Here is a 17,985-nt window from a genome sequence, read left to right as displayed (position 1 = left end):
CCTGAGATAAGTAAGATTCTGTCTCAGACAGTAAAATAAGCCCAGGCAGGAAGGAAGGTGGGCGGTGCTGTAGGGCTTGCCCCTGCGAGAGATGGGGTGTGTGTCATCGGGAGCAGAAGCTGAGTTTTACATCGAGGTGGGGGCTGGAGCAGGGTGGCCGATAGGTGAAGCTTCAGGGTCTGTCACGGGAATACGCACATGAAGTCTGACAGGCTGGGGACCCAGGGCTCTGCAGAAGGGTGGCTAGCAGGACGGGCAGCCGTAGCCACTTGGAATGTGGAGAGATGGAGCAGGCTATCCATGCTGGCCAGCAGGGCTGTGAGGACAAGCAGGCTACAGGCCGGTACATGGTCCCGGGGATGAGGACAAGGGCGGGTCTCCTGCTGGGCACGTTCACAGCCCCTCAGGGGAGGGCACTGCGAAGTCAAACTCTGGCTGGTCTGTGTGTGTGCACACCAAGAGGCCCGGGCTGGAAGAGACAGGAGAGAGGGAGAGAGCTAGCTCGAGGTCTTCCCTGGGGACTCTGGTTTGGTATGGATGAAGGGTGAAGTCTAGGACAGACCCTGAAGTGTCCTGGGCTCCTAGGGGAGGTCAGGGGCCCTGGCAAGAGTGGTGCTATGCTCCTAAGACAGGTATGTTCCTTAAGACTGAGGGGAGAGGGAAGTGTTAGCACTGGCCACCTGGGTGACGTGTTCCATCCACAATCCACAGCCTATCCAGTGAGGTGTCTGCTGCCCAGTGCTCCTGGGTCGTGTGGAGACTGGGCTGCTCGCTGGTACTTTGTGGCATCAGTGGGCCGGTGTAACCGCTTTTGGTATGGTGGCTGCCACGGCAATGCCAATAACTTTGCATCGGAGCAGGAATGCATGAACAGTTGCCGGGGACACCATGGGCCCCACCATCCTGAGGCAGGAGCCTCTGGCCACCGTGTCCACATGGATGGTGGCCAGCGTGGTCCTGGAGGCCAGCAGGAACCTGATTGGCACAGGGCAAGAGCCACAGTTCCGAGACTGCCCTCACCTGGAAGCCCTTGGCGAAGAGAACCAGAGCCAGGGCCAGAGGAAGTACCCCATCCCCCAGCCTATGGAAAACGACCCGGAGATCAGGAACCCCGGTCCAGAGCCCATGGCCTGGGTAGAGATGCTAGACCACCAGTGTTGCCCACACATAGCTCCTCCTACAGGTGAGGCCTGCTTCCCAGGTAAGGGCTATGGATGCCCAGGTCAGGGCTGAGCTCTAGACAGACAGCCTCGCTAGGTGGGTCTTGTCACCATCACACTACAAACAGGGACGCTGAGGCTCTGGAGATGTAGGTTTAGCTGAGGTTATCTACTCCCAGATTCTCTGTCTGCTCTGGCTACTGTGCCCTGAGGTCTGTGTCTAGATAGAAAAGCTTGATAGATCCCAGTCTCAGTTCCTTGACCTGTAAAATGGGGGTAGTGTTCTATTCATTGACTAAATCACACGTCTTGACATGGACTGTTACTTATCACCCTTGTTTCGTCATATTAACAAGGGGCTTGGGGAAATAAACAGAATTAAGAAACCGAAGCACATGCTTCAGGGGATGAGCCTCTTGGTCGACTCCCCACATGTGCCGTCATGTGTGGCCCTCCTCGGCCTCTCCTTCCTCCCGTGGGTGGGCTGCCTGTCTTGCTCTGTTGCACAGCTGCCTGGGGGGCAATGCCTGGGGGTGTGGCAGGGCTAGGAAGGCTGGAGTCACCCATGGGACTCTAGCCCTGCAAATACCTACAGGAGACGGTTTCCCAGTGGCCTGCTCCTGTGCTGGGAGGCAGACACACACCCCTCACCTCTCTAGGGTCAGCGTGGCAGGCTCGGAGCCCTCCCTGGTCCAAGCAGCGGTCGGGCAGGCGGTACAGCTCTTTTGCCCTGACAACACCTCCCCGGAGTTCCAGGCAGGGTGGCAGAAAGATGGCCAGACCATCTCCTCTGACAGGTGGGTGTAAAAGCACAATCCCATCTCTGAGAGGCTCTGAGAGCGTGGTGAGCAATAGCTACCCTCCGTTTCCTGTATGTGCAATGTCCTCTCTTGTGGAGGCCCCCTCTGGCGTTCCTAGGGAGAGCGAGAGGGTTCCGAGGGCTGTGGGGCTATGTGGTCTTCTTTGGTAGTGTGGGCTTCAGAGGACTCACACTGCCCTCAGGAGCCCAGAGATATGTCCCTCCTCCTCCATCAGGTACCAGCTACAGTCAGATGGCTCCCTCATCATCAGCCCCTTGAGGCCAGAAGACACCGGCGACTATAGCTGTGGCAGCCACAGGCCAGGCCACGAGCCTCAGAAAATCCAGCTTCGAGTCACAGGTTTCTGTCCCATCCTTTCTACCCCCACCTCCCAGGGTCTCACAAAACAGTAGGGTGAGGGAGGGTGGCCAGGCCTACAGAGGCCCAAGTTCTTCTGGTCACTTCTTCCTGGGGCGGGGACAACACCTCATTGTCCTCTTCTCTCCACTCTCTTTGCTGGACTTACGGCTTCTCCTTCAGTCCCTTCCCCTCAAAGCTCATACCTGCTGCTTTTGGCCTCATGACAGGGGGTGACATGGCAGTGCTGTCTGAGGCCCAGGCAAGGCCGTTCCCTCAGCCCAGGCACCCAGACCCTGGCCATGGTCCTCGGGACTCTGGAATAGGAGCAGAAGCTGGGGGCCGAGGGGTTATGTCTTCCCCACACTCCAGGCCTGCCAGCAGGTAACAGCACAGTGTGCACACATGCCTTAATGCTCTCTGAACAGGTCACAATAGATTCAGGGTCTTTCAGGGTTCCTGGTCTCAACGGGGATAAGGGAAAGCATGTGCAGTGGTTGAGTTTTCACCAGCCAGTGCCCTGGGCTTGGGGAGGTGGCAGTTAGAAAATCCAGGCTCCTTGAGTTGGCCTCGAGGGGGGTGGCTCCATCTCGGGGGATTTGGGGGCAGAGGGGGCACCTGTCTGGGTCTGGTGGCAGATTATGAAGGGCATGAGAAGGCAGTCAGAGACACTGGTGTGTTTAGCCTAGGTGGCCGCCAGCCCTGGGCCTTTCCTGCAGTCCTTAACAAGTGCTGGTGTCCTCTCTGGACTAAAGGATAATTTTAGGATCCAACCCTGACCAGAGAGGGAGACAGGGGACTATGTTATGAGAAGTAGCAGCCAGGACCCCTTAGTTATGCACAATTTGTTGTGTAGGCTGCGTTTGGACCGGACTCAGCCTGGAGTGGTGGATGCCAGTCCTGGCCAGCGGACCCGGCTGACCTGCTATGCTGAAGGCTCCCCGCCCCCCACCATCGAGTGGCAAAGAGATGGGCAGCTGGTCTCTTCTCCCAGGTACATTCAGCCCCTCACCTGTCGACCCAGCTCCAGCCACACATCCTATGGAGGCCAGAGCAGGACTCCAGGCTTGGAGAAATGGGGTTGGAGCCTTCTAGGCATTTCCAAAGTACGGCTGATGGAAATGAGAGGCCACCCAGGGGAGATAGATTCTGCACGGCCCTGGATGATCCCCATTGCTGACACGTACTGAGGCCGGTTCACTGTTGTCTAAGCTGCAGGGAGCCATATTGAAGCATGTGTTTCTTGTCAGCGGTTTACACATAGGAGCTTAGTATCACACAGTTCGTTACTGAATCAGGGTTCAACTCTACTTTGTATATGGCAAGCACTAGAAGTCTAAGCCTTTAATTCCAGCACCCTGGAGGTGAGGTTGGTGGACTTCTGTGAGTTCGAGGACAGTCAGTACACATGGTGAGTCTGTCTCAAAAAGCAAACTAGAAATCAAATCTAAAATTGTGTTGCATGCTCATGTGCACTTCTGTACAGAGGCCAGAAGTCAACTTTAGACATCATTCTTAGGGACCGTCCACCTTGTTTCTTTGAGACGGGGTTCCTCATTGACCTGGAGCTTGCCAAGTTACTAGGCTGGCTGACCAGCAAGCCCAGGAATCCTTTCTGCTTCCCCAGAGTTGGGATTACAAGCATGTCTCACCATGCCTGTCCTTCCCCCCCCTACCCCTGCCCCAACTGTGGATTCTGGGGTTGAACTCAGTCCTCATGCTTGTAAGGCAGGCACTTTACCAACTGTGGTCTCTCTAATCCCCTTTTGTTTTTATTCTTTGGGCTTTTTGTTTGTTTGAAACAGAGTTTCTCTGTGTAGCCCTAGCTGTCCTGGAACTAGGTCCTGTAGACCAGACTGGCCTCGAACTCACAAGAGATCCGCCTGCCTCTGCCTCCCGAGTGCTGGGATTAAAGGCATGTGCCACCACCGCCCGGCTCCCCTTTTTGTTTTTTGACACAGGGCAGGCACCACACTGTAGCTCAGGCTGACCTGGAAGTCACTATGTATACATTGGCATCAAACTCATGGCAATCCTCCTGCTTTCCAGTTCCCGAGTGCTGGGATTAAAGGCGTGCGCCTCCACTGCCCGGCTCCCCTTTTTGTTTTTTGACACAGGGCAGGCACCACACTGTAGCTCAGGCTGACCTGGAATTCACTATGTATACCAGGTTGGCATCAAACTCATGGCAATCCTCCTGCTTTCCAGTTCCTGAGTGCTGGGATTACAGGCACGAGCTACCACACCTGGTCTCAAATAGTTTTTAAATCAGAAAACATGAAATGATGTGTTATTGAGTTTAAAAGTCAGGTGTTGTCAAGTAAACTAGAGTGTTGGCAGCTGAACTATGTGAGGGGCTGAGGCCAGCAGCTCTTTCGTTAGACATTTTTGACAGGGACCCTGCTCAGCCCTCCTCCCCATTCCTGCCTCTCTTGATCCCAGCTCAGGCCCTACATGGGTCAAAGCCAACTGGCTGTATTTGGTCCGCAGGCACCAGCTGCAGCCTGATGGCTCTCTGGTCATCAGCCGAGTGGCTGTGGAAGATGGTGGCTTCTACACCTGTGTTGCTTTTAATGGGCAGGACCGCGACCAGCGCTGGGTCCAGCTCCGAGTTCTGGGTAAGAGAGGAAGTGCCGAGTGGGGTGGGATGGGAGAGGGGTCTGTGTTAGCCACTGACAATGTCTTCTTGTGTCTAGGGGAGCTGACAATCACAGGCCTGCCTCCTTCTGTGACAGTGCCAGAGGGTGACACAGCCAGGCTTCTGTGTGTGGTGGCTGGAGAAAGTGTGACCATCAGGTGGTCCAGGTAAAGTGCTGTTTTAGTAGTACATGTCCTTGTGGCCTCATTCCGTCAGAAATGTCACTGTCGCCACTATGCCACCGTCTGCTAAGGCCTGCTGCCAGAAGCACCCTCTCCTATGCCATGAACCCCATGGGTGACACAATTTCCTTTTTTGTATGTGGAGGAGATTGAAACAGGATTTCTCTGTGTAGCCCTGGCTGTCCTGAAACTTGTTCTGTAGACTAGGCTGGCCTCAAATGATCTGCCTGCCTCTGCCTCCAGAGGGCTGGGCCTAAAGGCGTGCACAACCACCTGGCTAACTTCTATCTATCTATCTATCTATCTATCTATCTATCTATCTATCTATCTATCATTTTCAAGACACAGGGTCTCACTATATAGCTCTGGCTGGCTCTCACTGTGTAGACCAGGCTGGTTTCAAACTCATGGAGATCCACCTGCCTCTGCCTCCCAAGTGCTGGGATGAAGGGTGTACACCACCATACCCAGGAACTACAGTTTCTTTTTTTTTTTTTTTTTTTTTTTGGTTTTTAGAGACAGGGTTTCTCTGTGGCTTTGGAGGCTGTCCTGGAACTCGCTCTGTAGACCAGGCTGGCCTCGAACTCACAGAGATCTGCCTGCCTCTGCCTCCCGAGTGCTGGGATTAAAGGCGTGCGCCACCAACGCCCGGCTGCAACTACAGTTTCTTAATCTTAGCATCATTGAAATATTGGGCCAGCAAGACTGCTGTTTTAGGCCTGTTCATGGTAGGGTATTTAGCAACATCCACCTGCTAAAGCCAGTAATAAGTAGCATCTTCCCTGCCCAGGGAAACAGTAAACAGTATTCAGACATGGTTCTGTCTCCTCCATATTGAGAATCACAGGGCTGCATGCAGCCTGGGAGACTTCAGTGTTTTTCTTTTTTTTCAAATGTACTTATTTGTGTGAGTGTTTTGCCTGCATGTGTATCTGTGTAAAACACATGCATGCCTGGTGCCTGTGGAGGTCAGAAACAGGAGGGTGGTTGGATCTCCTGGACCTGGAGTTACAGACAATTGTGAGTCACCATGCGGTTGCTACAAACGGAACCCTGGTCCTCGGCAGGGACACGTTCTTAACTGCTTAAGCCACCTCTGCAGCCCCAACTCCAGTGTACCGATCCCAGAGCAGCTGATCTCTTTAAACTCAGTGCCTGTCTTTTGTCTCTACCTCTTTAGAATGTCAGAATCTACGTTAGTGTCTGAGATTTGGGGGTCACTTGAGCCCCGGGGCACTGTGAGCTGAGGTATCCCCCAAGTGCTGGCTGTGCACAGAAGAAAGGGAGGCCCTGGATGCGAGAGTCAGGGACGAGGCCAGGGAGGGGAAGGAGAGGGAGGGAGGGATGCTCTTGGGAGAAGTGGTCAAAGGCAGTGCTTCCTGGAGGGAGGCACTCGTGGTGATGGCGACAGCTGCCTCTTCGGTGGCTTTGATTCCAGGGGCTTCAGTGCTCACAGTGTCCCCTTCGCAGTGTGGTTGTACATCTTGTTGTCTGTCCTGATCACTGCTCTCTCTACATCCTGCTCCAGGGGACATTCACCGGAGAGGCCACCAATCACCACCCTACCCCTACTACCACAGAACAGTCTGTCTTCACCTGATCTATGCTGGCATCCTACTGGCCATGTGACCTTTCTCAAAACACTCCCTTCCCATGGCTTCCGGACTGTCCTCAGAGCTGTTCCCCTGGACAGCTTTGGAAATGTGCTCTTCTAGAGGTCATTCTATGCTGACACACTCTGGGCCTGGACTTCCCGCTCCAGATCTCACAGGCACCCCAGATTCAAAACACCCCACTATACATTCCTTTCCACTTGGGAGGGCTTCAGTGAGCCAAGACCTGGTCACCTGTCTGCCCTCACGGCTGGACCTAGAGCCACCATCCGCTCCACCCCCCACACCCAAGCTTCACCTGTATCTACTTCACCAACTATCCCTCCCCCTTTCTCTTCCAGGCCACCCCAGCCAGTCCCCACCCCCCTCAAGCCCTAGTCACTCCCAGAGCCTCTTAACCCTTTCTGGGAACCTCGAGAGTTCTGCCCGGCTCCCTCCTGCTCTCTTTGCTCTGGCTGTGGCTTGTCTTCAGGTTCCCAAATCCCTAGTTTCCTCTTCCGTTGGCCAACCCTGCTGCTACCTTCCCTCCTCAGGTCAGCTAGCCCCTTTCTTGTGGAAGGTTCCCTGGACACCTGCACCCTCCCCTGTGCCATGAAGGTTCATGTACGTTTCCCTGACACAGGGCCTGGCATTTGTCACTGATAAGTTGGAGTGGGTTCCTTTGTGGACCCAAGGCAAATTGATAACTTGGTGCTTAGTTGTGCCACTGGGCTTTGGTAATGGCCTGCTAATTTAGTGCACCCGTACCCACTTCCCTGAGGCGGCATCTACTTGCCCTCATGGGGAGAGAAGGTTGGCTTTGGGATAGCGTTAGCTAATGTCTTATCTCCCAGACCTCCTAGGGCATATATCCATGGTTCTGAGCGACTCTCCCAATGTCCTCCCCTCTCCAGGAATGGACTCCCAGTACAGGCAGATGGCCACCGTGTGCACCAATCCCCGGATGGCACACTGCTGATTCACAACTTGCAGCCCAGGGACGAGGGATCTTACACATGCAGCGCCTACCGTGGGAGCCAGGCTGTGAGCCGCAGCACTGAGGTGAAGGTGGCCCTGCCAGGTGAGAGAGGCTTGTCCCTGGGTTTTTCCGTCCTGAAGGCCAGCTGAGCACTGAAGGTCACAGGCTAGTGACCTCATTCTCACCTTCTAGTGTCTGGTATTGAATGGGAGATAGGCATTTACTATCACCCCAGAACACTTACTTACCTGGGGCTACCCCACTACCCGAGGCCGAGGTGAAGATTTGGGTAGTGTTCAGGCTGGCACCGCAAATGCCTCAGAACTCTGCCATTCAGACTTAGCAGTCTTACTCTTGAAAGTAAGACTGGCTGGAATAATGCTTAAGACGGATGGACCCCTAAAATCTGTGCATTCTATCCGTGTGGCAGAAGGGCCTGTGGGGCTGGGCCCTGTCTCCAGCACCAAGACAAACAATTGCACACGCACAGAAATAAAAGACCTTGCTCTTAAGGACAGGATCAATGTTTGCTACAAGCTCTTTGTATTAAAAATGGCTCTAGGATGGAGAAGTGCCTCTTAGATCATCTAGGCATGTGACAGAGGGCAGGGCACCCTCAGAGAGCTTCAGGGATGCCCTCACCATCCACACGGCAGATGTGTGCACAGCTGGGAACCAAAGCCAGCCTTTTTTTTTTTTTGAACTTCTGGTTTCATGTATTTACTTATGCAGCCCAAGCTGGCCTTGAGTTTGCTATGTAGCCAAGACTAGTCTCTAATCTCCCAGTCTGTTTCCCAGGTGCTACCATGCCTGTTTTTTAAGGTGAAACAGGACTGTTTTGAAGTTCAAGCTCACAGGAGCTCCATGTTTAAGTGACAAGGCTAAGGCAGGAAGGGTCCACTCTGCTCTCCATAGGTCTTAGTTTCAGGGAGGGACGGAACAGCAGGGCAGAGCCTCTGGCCAAGCAGGCAGTTCTCATAGACCTGAGGCAGATCTGGCTTGGAGGAGACGGGGCACTAACTGTGCAGTCTGCACGAACATTCCTGACAAACAGAGTTGCAGTGTCAATCGGTCAGTCGATACTGGCCGTCTTCCTGGCTGCGAGGCTGTGTGTGGAAACTGTTCAGAGGTTGAAGGCGTGTGCTGAAGTGTTGCTTCACTTTGGGGCTGACACTCACTCTGAGTCCCCTAAGCAGTGTCTGGGACCCCAGCCCAGTGCTCTGCAACCAGGGATAGCTGGTGGCTCAGTGTGCCTGTGTGAACAAGAGCACCCTGGTGAAATGATGGCAGGACTTCCACCTTTGATGTTTCTAGAAAATCTATCTCATCTGTACACTAACCAAATGAACAAGAGCAAGATTGCAGACTTCGATGGTCGGGAGAGCAATCGTCGCGAGGATTGGGTAACAGAGGCAGGTTGCTAGTTTGAGTCCAGTGAGAGTGACATCCCTGTTAAAAGCCAAACAAATAAAACCCACCTCAAAGACAGACCACCCAAGGGGATCTGGACTTTTGTATTTGTGATCAGCTGTAGGTGTGTCTACCGGGAGGGAGACCAGACGATCATCAGAAGCTTGTCCAACAATGGAGGCTAGTGAGTTTCTAGTGACATGTAGCTCCCGCACTCAGCTTCCAGACCCCACTCAGGGCTGCAGCGAGGCCTCCTCTTGTCCTCTGCTGGATGCTGCAGCCTTTACATATTTTGGAGGCTCTGCTCCAGAATTCCAGCTGTCCCCTTCCTGTCTGTATTCCTTCCATTGAGCAGCCTGCAGATTACATAGTTACATAGTGACTAGATCTCATGCTGCCCAAGTCATGGCTTGGTGGCACTGGAGTTAGTGTTAGCATGGGAAGGTGGCTTAGGCTTCTCACGCGCTGGGGTAAAATCTGAATTGTTTTGCCTATGAGGGCTGAGTAAAGAGCAGAAAATACTGTGGGAATGGAAGGCAGTCTGACACCATTCTGTCCCTACTCACGAGAAAGAACTGCTGCGGGGTCAAGACAGCAGTAAGCTCTCCAGTTTCTGCCTTTTTTTTTTTTTTTTTTTTTGGTTTTCTCTGTATTGTTTGGAGGCTGTCCTGGAACTCGCTCTGTAGACCAGGCTGGCCTCGAACTCACAGAGATCCACCTGCCTCTGCCTCCTGAGTGCTGGAATTAAAGGCGTGAGCCACCAACGCCCGGCTCTGACATGGTTTTTACATGCTCTGGGTGCTGTTGTGAGTGGGTTTTGTATGTTATAAACAAGCACTCTATACTCTACCACCAAACTATACTTTTTTTTTTTGTTTTTGGAGACAGGGTTTCTCTGTGGCTTTGGAGCCTATCCTGGAACTCGCTCTTGTAGACCAGGCTGGTCTCGAACTTACAGAGATCCACCTACCTCTGCCTCCTGACTGCTGGGATTAAAGGCATGCGCTGCCAACGCCTGGCTCAAATGCCTCTCTTTAGTGTGAGATAGGGCCTCACTGAGTTGCCCCGGCTGGCCTTGAAGCCGTGGTCTGCCTAGGGTCCCAAGTAGAGATTACAGGCCTGTGCCACCAGGCCCAGCTTTTTTAAGTCCTTAGAAACAACTCTTAAAGGCAGCCACTATTTCCTCTCCATTTCACAGAGAAGGAAGCAGAGGCTCCAGGAGCTCTAGAAATTAATTTGCCCAAGGGAACTCAGTGGGGAAGGGATTGTCTTGACACCGTACAGAGTACCTATCATGATAGGTTGGGGCCGCAGCAGCTGATAGTTGAAATCAAGGTTTCAGATTTTGAAAACAGAGCGTGCACACATGGGTTTGCTCCCATGCACACGCAGGGAGCCAGTGCTGTGGTTACACTGGTAAGAATGCCAAACCTTTCTAAGGCCACTCGGCTGGTCTGGTCCTTCCATGGTGTCTTCTAAAGGAACAGGGACGGGAAGATGCTCAGCCCTGCATGCCTGGCTGTAGGGACAGTGCTGCAGAGCTTGCAGAGAGGATAACTAGGATGAGGCAGTGGCCTGAATCTTCACTGGAAGGTGGAGGGTGGCACACGGGCTATGCCCTCGGTGTAACCCTAGAACCATAGCTAACAGGGCTTTGAAGACCTGTTGCTTTCTCAGGCGGAAACCACGAAAGATGGGGCTGGGAGACAGGCAAGCTGGGGAGGCTGGAGGACGGAGGGAGCAGCACCAGGGAGGGTGACAGCTATCACTGACTTCCAGCTTTCCTAGGATTGGCCCTACCCGTTCTTCCTCCTAATCCGGCAACACTGCTGTCACGTGGCTTTCGGCTCTGGACAGTAGAGGCAGGGAGGTAGCTACCCTGGAAGAGCTATCTGATGGTCCAGTCAGTCAGTGGGGGTCTGGGAAAGGCTGTGCACTGGGCGGAGGCCACAGATACCCACGAGTAAACCAGCAGGGGTGGAAGCCAGCAGGGGTGGAAGCCGTAGTCCCTTCTGGCTGATCAAGCGTGTGTGGCCCAGGTGAGAGCCGCAGCAGGAGTGCTGCCTCACCCCTCCGTCTTCTCTTGCTCCACAGCACCAGACCCTCAGTCCAGGGACCCGGGCAGGGAGTGCATCGACCAGCCGGAGCTGGCCAACTGCGCCTTGATCCTGAAGGCCCAGCTCTGTGGCAATGAGTATTACTCCAGCTTCTGCTGTGCCAGCTGCTCCCGCTTCCAGCCCAACGCTCAGCCTGTCTGGCAGCAGGGGTGAAGGCTGGCGGTGGCGCCCGTTCCGGATAGTTTGCTGGGGAGCCGGGATGGTAAGATATGGCTTGCAGAGGGAGGCACCTGTCAGAGAACCCCTCTCGGAGATCCAGGGTTAAGGCCTAGCAGCTGCCACCCTCCCCCTGCAGTGCTCGGCAGGGTCTGTCTGATGTGACCTCAGGCTGCTGTCAAGAGGAACCCGCCTAGAAGAACTGTTCCCTCACACCTTCTCTCTAGTCTCTGCTGCCTTGAGGATCGTTTATCTGAGATGCTTGAGACCACAGTGTTTTAAATGCTTAAATATTTGCAGACTTTACTAATTGAGCATCCCTATCTAAAAATCTGAAATGTTCTGAAGCTGGGAACACCCACATGCCATGTCAGCCTTCAAAAATGTCTGAATGTTTGATTTTGAGTGAGGGATGCCCAGTCTGTACAGGGGATCCACTCGAAACACTGCAGAGCAGGCTGGGGGGGAGATGTGACAGTAGGGGCAGTGACAACTGCTCAGTCACAAGTGTTCTGTGCTAGAATCCAAAGCCACTGGGTCAGATGGTGAGCTGCCATGTAGGCCTTTTCCTCGGTGGGGGATGAAAAAGCCAGGTAGCATTGTACTCTGAGTGCGAAACAATTGGGAAGGAACTACATTGCATAGATGGGCCCTGAAGCCCCCCTGGGGTTGCTCCACAAAGCGGGCTGGGAAGGTTCATGTGCCTCCTCCTTTACACAGTTCACTGGGCTGCTCTGAGCAGCAGAGAGGAGCCAGGCTTCCTTAAGTGGGAATCTGTGGATCAGAGTATCTGATGCTAAAACAGCAGCTGGGGCTGGTGAGATGGCTCAGGGGTGAAGATGCCAAGCCTGATGACCTGAGTTTGTGCCTTGGAACCCATACCTAGTGGAAGGCAGAACAGACTCAGGCAAATTGTCCTCTGACCGCCATGCACGCACACACAAAACTGGTAATGGTCAGCCAGCCTGGGCCACAGAGTGAAACCCTGTCTCAAAACAACCCCAAACCCACCAAACCCAGTATTAGCAGGATGGGATCCCTCACCTTTCCAAGCCTCTAAATTCCTAATAATAACGAAGAGGCCTGCACTTAGTGAGCTTTAACTCCTATGACAATCCTAGAACCCTGTCTATACCAAAGCTAGAAAACAAAGCTTCATGTGTAAGTACAGGTGTCTCAGGCCATCCTGCTCAAAAAGGAAAGAGGCAGAGCCTCTTTGAGAGCTGAGAAACATCTAGGTGACAGCTGTTTTCAGGAACAAGTAGGGGATTGAGAGGTGAGGGATAAACTACTCTAGATGTAGGATTAGTTAGCCTGCTATTTAGAGCAAAACAAATCACCAAAGACAAACTCAAGACCTAAAGCACAACTTGATACCCTCCCTACTGAAATTCCGATTTAATTGACCTGGTGAATAGGCCAGTTGTTACAGGTGTTGTGTGTGTGTGCGCACATGTGTGTGTGTGTGGGGGGGGGTCCTCAGGCATGCTGAGCACACATTCCACTGAGGTACACCTCAGAGGATTCCAATATACAGGTAGTGCTAAGAAGCAGTGCTGTCAGACAGTGGAGGTGCACTCCTTTAATCCCAGCACTTGTGAGGCAGAGGTAAGCAGATCTCTGTGAGTTTGAAGCCAGCCAGGGCTACATAGTGAGACCCTGTTTCTACACATACCGCACTATGACCCCACCCCTGGGGCTAAGAGTCCCAGCTTCTGGGTATAGTCCATGCTGTTGCTGCAGATTTTGTGAGTAAAGAGAATCACAGATGCACCCATGTTGACAGTAGAGAATTAAATAAAACAGAACTATAAACTCATTTGCAAATAAGAACAGCCCTTCACGGGCAAAAGCTTCTACCACGAACATTTATTTTTGTTAAAGCAGATTATAAATTTTCATCAGTACAAATATATATATGTATATATAACGTACATCTGATTGTAAGGCCAACGTTCAAAAGTGGAAATGAGATGGGGTCTCACGTTGTTACCCGAGGTCAAGTAGCTGCAACTGGCATGGGATGTTCTGTTTATGGCGGGGAGGAAGGGAAAATGGACACACAGAGCAGATAAATCCAGAATCCTCATCCCTATAAAGCTTACGGGGAACGAAACTTCAAGGACAAAAGCCATTAAGACCCATACTACAAACCAACACAATAGCCTGCGTTCCCTTTTCTGGATATGATTATGTCATTGCCACCTTAATGATAAAGGATTAACAAAAGGAAATTGCAATGATACACAAAATACATTCTCTACAGTATAGATTGATTCCATTAAAATAATGACATTAGAGTTTCACCATAGGTTTAAAACAAGGACAACACTGCTTTCATTTTATTTAAAACTACAATCTAGTGACTGTACTGGTCATCAATATGATTGCTGTTGCAATGTGCTAGTTACAATGAATGATCACAGACAAGCCAGGGCTCCTGCCTACAATTCCCAACCCTCTTTTCTTCAATAGGCATCAATGATAAATCAATCTTATGTACAATTTCTTACAACTAACCTGCTCACTTTTGGCAAGATTACTTACAACTCATACAACTTTTTAATATTGAGAACTATTTAAAATATTCTAGGTGCATAAAAATAAAGATTTTGGCTTTTTTGATATATATATATATTTATAATATTTATTCTGTTACTCAAAATGGAAGCTCAGCTTTATCTGCAGAATGCAGCTCTGCTGGGCAGCTGCTGATGAGCTCTCCTGTGAACCCGGAGCATGGCCTGCCTTGCTTCCTAGCCTGCACAAGCCACACTGTTCTCCATCGAGCTCTCTAAGACAGGCCAGCACTGGAAGGAATGGGTGCCTGGCCTGAAAAGTAAAGGGAGACTGTTTTGCTTACTGTTGTGTTTTATATTCCAGTAAATGTGCTTTGAATACAGGTTCCTCTTCAGATACTTCTGCCTCTCTGTTGCCAGAGATTTGTAAGGAAGAGAGGGGCCAAAAGGCAACATTTCCTTGACTTCTCTCGCACAGCTGCAGGGCGGTCCTCTCCAGGACTGCCTTCCTCACTCTGTGGACATCACCCCTCAGTGTACTGTGCTTGGACTTGCTCCTTGGGACCTTTGGGATTAGTGAAAAGTGTACTGATCAGGAAAGCCAAGTCCCCTTTGCTGCTCTGCCCCCTGCCCTTGCCTAAGTACAGAAAAGACGCGTCACAGAGATGGTCTAAAGTTCTATTTCAAATGTCTTCTGTAAGTCACTGGAGAAAGGGTTGGTAGGGGAGGGGTTAGTGCGCTGCTTTGATTTGTTTTCTAATGCGGCCCATTGGGCTTCGAAAGGATCCACCGGGCAGCTGCCTGCAGGGACGTCTGCATACCTGCTTCCTGAGGCCAGCCTGCCATCGTCTATACCATTGAAAGCTGCAGAACCATTGAGGTGCTGAGCAGGAGGCTTAAAGAAGGGACTGGTGGTAGCACTAGTTGTCTCATACTGAGGGAATGTCTGCTGCCTGGCCAGGCTTGGTGACTGATGGGGATGAGTGGCCTGAGGATGGCCCGCAGTGCCAAACACATTGGCTACCATCTGGGATGGGGTAATGCCCACCACAGGCACATTAGAGGCTGGATAGGGCATCCCGTTGGCCACAGGGTAGGACTGGGCAGGGACAAAGGCTGGCTGTAGGGGTGGGACCACACCCACTGGCACAGGCTGAGAGGCGAGGAATGCGTTTCCTTGGATAGGTGGTGCTTGGGGCGGGGCGATGGCTGGAGGAGCGATGGCTGGAGGAGGCTGGAGAACTGGCTGCAGAGGGGCAGCAGAGGCCTGTGGCTGCTGGGCCCGGACGCTCTTTGATACTTCTTCTAACCAGCGGTCAGCCTCAGACGGAGTACGTCTATGACCAGCCTGGAAGAGACCTGGAGAGGCAGCACCCGAGGACTGACCCCACTCAGTCCCTAGAACCAACAAGATGGAGACAGGAAGGAAGGATTAGAGGCTGTTCTCCCTTGGTAACACTGGTTATGTGAATGATCCTAAGACACAAAACACGCTCCATGAGGGGACACCTGTGATTCTGGCAGTAGGACTGAAGTGTCACCAGCAAGCAGCTCCGTTTTGGTAGGAGAAGCTGAACCTGTCTCTGCTGTCTTATAGCATGCCGTGGCTGTTCAGCTATAGCTCAGATGCCCTGAACCAAGGCAGCTGCCCGGCGAAAAAACCGTGTCATGCTGCCACAGTGGAGAAACTGGCTTATCACACTCTGGTGGCCACAATGGTGCATGACTGCACCCCAGGAAAGGGAACTGGAAGCAGTGCACCAAGAGTTTAAGCACGACTGTCTCAAAACACTAAAAACATGAATGATAAAGAAAGAAAAAACACATAAAGCCAGGACTGGTGGTGCACGCCTTTAATCCCAGTACTCAGAGGCAGAGGTAGGCGGATCTCTGTGAGTTTAAGGCCGGGCTGGACCGATAGCCTCCAAAACAATACAGAGAAACCCTGTCTCATAAATCCAAAACAAAACAAAACAAAAAAACAAAAAAACCCAGAAAACACAAAGCCAGGACTGGTGGTGGACACCTTTAATCTCAGCACACAGACACAGGCATCTCTGAGTTTGAGGCCAGCCTGGTCTGCAGAGTGAGTTCCAGCCTGAGTTAAATAGTGAGACCCTGCCTCAAAACACCCCAGAAAAGCTAGTAAATATACATAAAAAAAAAAAAGAAAGGAAAAAAAGTGCTCTTTGTGGCACTTTTGGTAGGCTTACCATGCAGGGTGACTTTATAGGCAGCTGTGTGTGCTGCAAAAGCCAGTAACAAGGTTCTGGGGGGGAGCTTACTAAAATTCTATGGTAGCCAGGTTCTACAGTTCTGAGAAGCTCCCATCTAATCCTTTTATCCCAGCTTTAGAACCTTTTTTTCACAGCCACTTCTGTCTGGGAAGGAATATATTTTTTAGTGTTCACCAGGTAACTGGCTCATTTTAGAACCTGCTCCCAGAATCCACTTCAGCATCTGTTGCTACCTTCCTTACCCGGACGTATGGCTGCAATTTCCTTGTTAGCAGCATCAGGGGCATGGGCCCAAGGGTTGGTTTCACGCACAGGCATTGCTACAGGTGCTAGAGCAGTATTGGCTGGCTTAGCAGTAAGCACATGGAAGGCTGAGTCAGTGCCATTAGCTATAATGGGAGCAGACAACATTGATGGAGTTAATTCATGCAGGGTGTCAAAGCTAACCCCATGGAGATGGTCAGTCAGGCCAATGTACAGTGCTGGTGGGAGAGATAAGCAGAGCAGCAGGTAATGGGATGATCATGCTGTCCTACAGTGGACACACACACCTTTTGACAAAGAGCAGATTGTATCAATGACTGCTGTACAAAAATGTGTATGAGAGAGGAAATGAAGCCCAACTAACACAATTTCAAATTAAGTTGCGTATGACTATTCCTATAACTAGGCTTTGGATTAATTAAGTAGATAAAGCATACTTCGTTCTTCTACACTTTTCCAAAGGATCAAATCAGGCCAACAATAATAGCTGGTTAAGTATAATTTTTTAGTATGTTGTGGGCACCAAACTAATAATGTTTTATACACATCATCAAATTTAATTCTCTCAAAATCCCCTGTAACTCTGGGATTGGGAAATAAGTTTCCAGATGTTCTACAGATACCTAAAACTGTACTATGCTTTTACCTATGCATCCATACTATGATAAAATTTAATTTATAAGCTAGCCACACTGAGAGTTTAATCACAATTATTGTAAGAATGTATTGTAATAAATTTACTTAAAGCATGAATTCTTTATCTCTGGAATTTCTTATTTAATATTTTGAGATAGCGGTTAACCACAGGCAATTGAAACTTCAGAAACAGACACTATGAATAAGGGGGTCAACTACAGTATATCTATACAACAGGTGAGAAACCAAATGGTATGTGTTTTACTTTAATACAGTTGTCATTTACTACAAAACTGACCTTATATCTTTAAGTGTTTTCCCCCATGTAATATTTATAGTATCCCAAAGTGCTGATCATTTCCTTTTACTCAAAGCTCCTTCCTCACCTGCTCCTTTGACTTTTTATCAGTTTCTAGTCTGTGTTCTCCACTATACTAGCATGGAGCAGACAAGTCTTTCGCCTGCCCTATGATAAACTCCGCTTCTTTAGGAGTGGACAGCCGCACCTAGGGTTATAGTACTGTTTACCTGGGACTGAACAAAAACAAAACCACCTTAGCCATAGACTAAGGTTTTCCACCCAGGGCCCTGTAAGCAGATAGGGTCAGTGGGATGTAATTGGTTCAGGAAGATCTGAGTTTAAATCCCAGCTGTACAGTGCGGGCAACTCAGTCTCTCTTGGGCCTCAATTTTCTTTTCTTTTCCAAGACAGGGTTTCTTTATGTAGCCTGGCTGGCCTGGAACTCAGAGATCTACCTGCCTCTGCCTCCCGAGTGCTGGGATTAAAGGCGTGTGCTATCGCCACCCAATCATTTTTCTTATTTGTAATGCCTACCTCAAGGAGCTATCTGAGACTTAAAGAAGATAATGTGTGAGGATTATCTGTGCAGGCGCTGCTAAGTGCTCAATTAGGTCAAGCTTATTTTTTCTAATACTAC

At 51.0% G+C, this 17,985-nt stretch overlaps 2 protein-coding genes across 13 annotated transcripts in view; one reads left to right on the top strand and one right to left on the bottom strand.

Annotated features, from left to right (window-relative positions):
* Papln (papilin, proteoglycan like sulfated glycoprotein) overlaps window positions 1-11,796 on the top strand; it is a 38,292-nt gene extending 26,496 nt beyond the window's left edge. For 4 of the 6 annotated variants that reach the window (XM_040742783.1, XM_005072699.4, XM_005072698.4 and 1 more), the window contains 9 exons: window positions 712-1,183; window positions 1,820-1,957; window positions 2,196-2,320; window positions 2,548-2,701; window positions 3,174-3,311; window positions 4,808-4,935; window positions 5,014-5,122; window positions 7,644-7,810; window positions 11,213-11,796. In XM_040742783.1, coding sequence (XP_040598717.1) covers window positions 712-1,183; window positions 1,820-1,957; window positions 2,196-2,320; window positions 2,548-2,701; window positions 3,174-3,311; window positions 4,808-4,935; window positions 5,014-5,122; window positions 7,644-7,810; window positions 11,213-11,388 — 1,607 coding nt within the window. In that variant the 3' untranslated portion in view covers window positions 11,389-11,796. Of the gene's footprint in view, window positions 1-711; window positions 1,184-1,819; window positions 1,958-2,195; window positions 2,321-2,547; window positions 2,702-3,173; window positions 3,312-4,807; window positions 4,936-5,013; window positions 5,123-7,643; window positions 7,811-9,022; window positions 9,680-11,212 lie in introns of those variants that run through there. The other 2 variants (XM_013115390.3, XM_040742784.1) reach the window with 2 other exon arrangements.
* A 1,414-nt stretch (window positions 11,797-13,210) lies between these two features.
* The window catches only part of Numb (NUMB endocytic adaptor protein), a 108,331-nt gene continuing 103,556 nt past the window's right edge, over window positions 13,211-17,985 (bottom strand). For 5 of the 7 annotated variants that reach the window (XM_013115391.3, XM_013115394.3, XM_013115393.3 and 2 more), the window contains 2 exons: window positions 16,390-16,536; window positions 13,211-15,308 (listed from right to left, as the gene is read on the bottom strand). In XM_013115391.3, coding sequence (XP_012970845.1) covers window positions 14,581-15,308; window positions 16,390-16,536 — 875 coding nt within the window. In that variant the 3' untranslated portion in view covers window positions 13,211-14,580. The remainder of the gene's footprint in view (window positions 15,309-16,389; window positions 16,537-17,985) is intronic. The other 2 variants (XM_005072697.4, XM_013115396.3) reach the window with 1 other exon arrangement.

Source organism: Mesocricetus auratus, unplaced genomic scaffold, assembly GCF_017639785.1.
Source record: "Mesocricetus auratus isolate SY011 unplaced genomic scaffold, BCM_Maur_2.0 Super-Scaffold_15014, whole genome shotgun sequence".
Lineage (NCBI taxonomy): Eukaryota > Metazoa > Chordata > Mammalia > Rodentia > Cricetidae > Mesocricetus > Mesocricetus auratus.
This window is presented reverse-complemented; position numbering and strand designations above follow the sequence as displayed.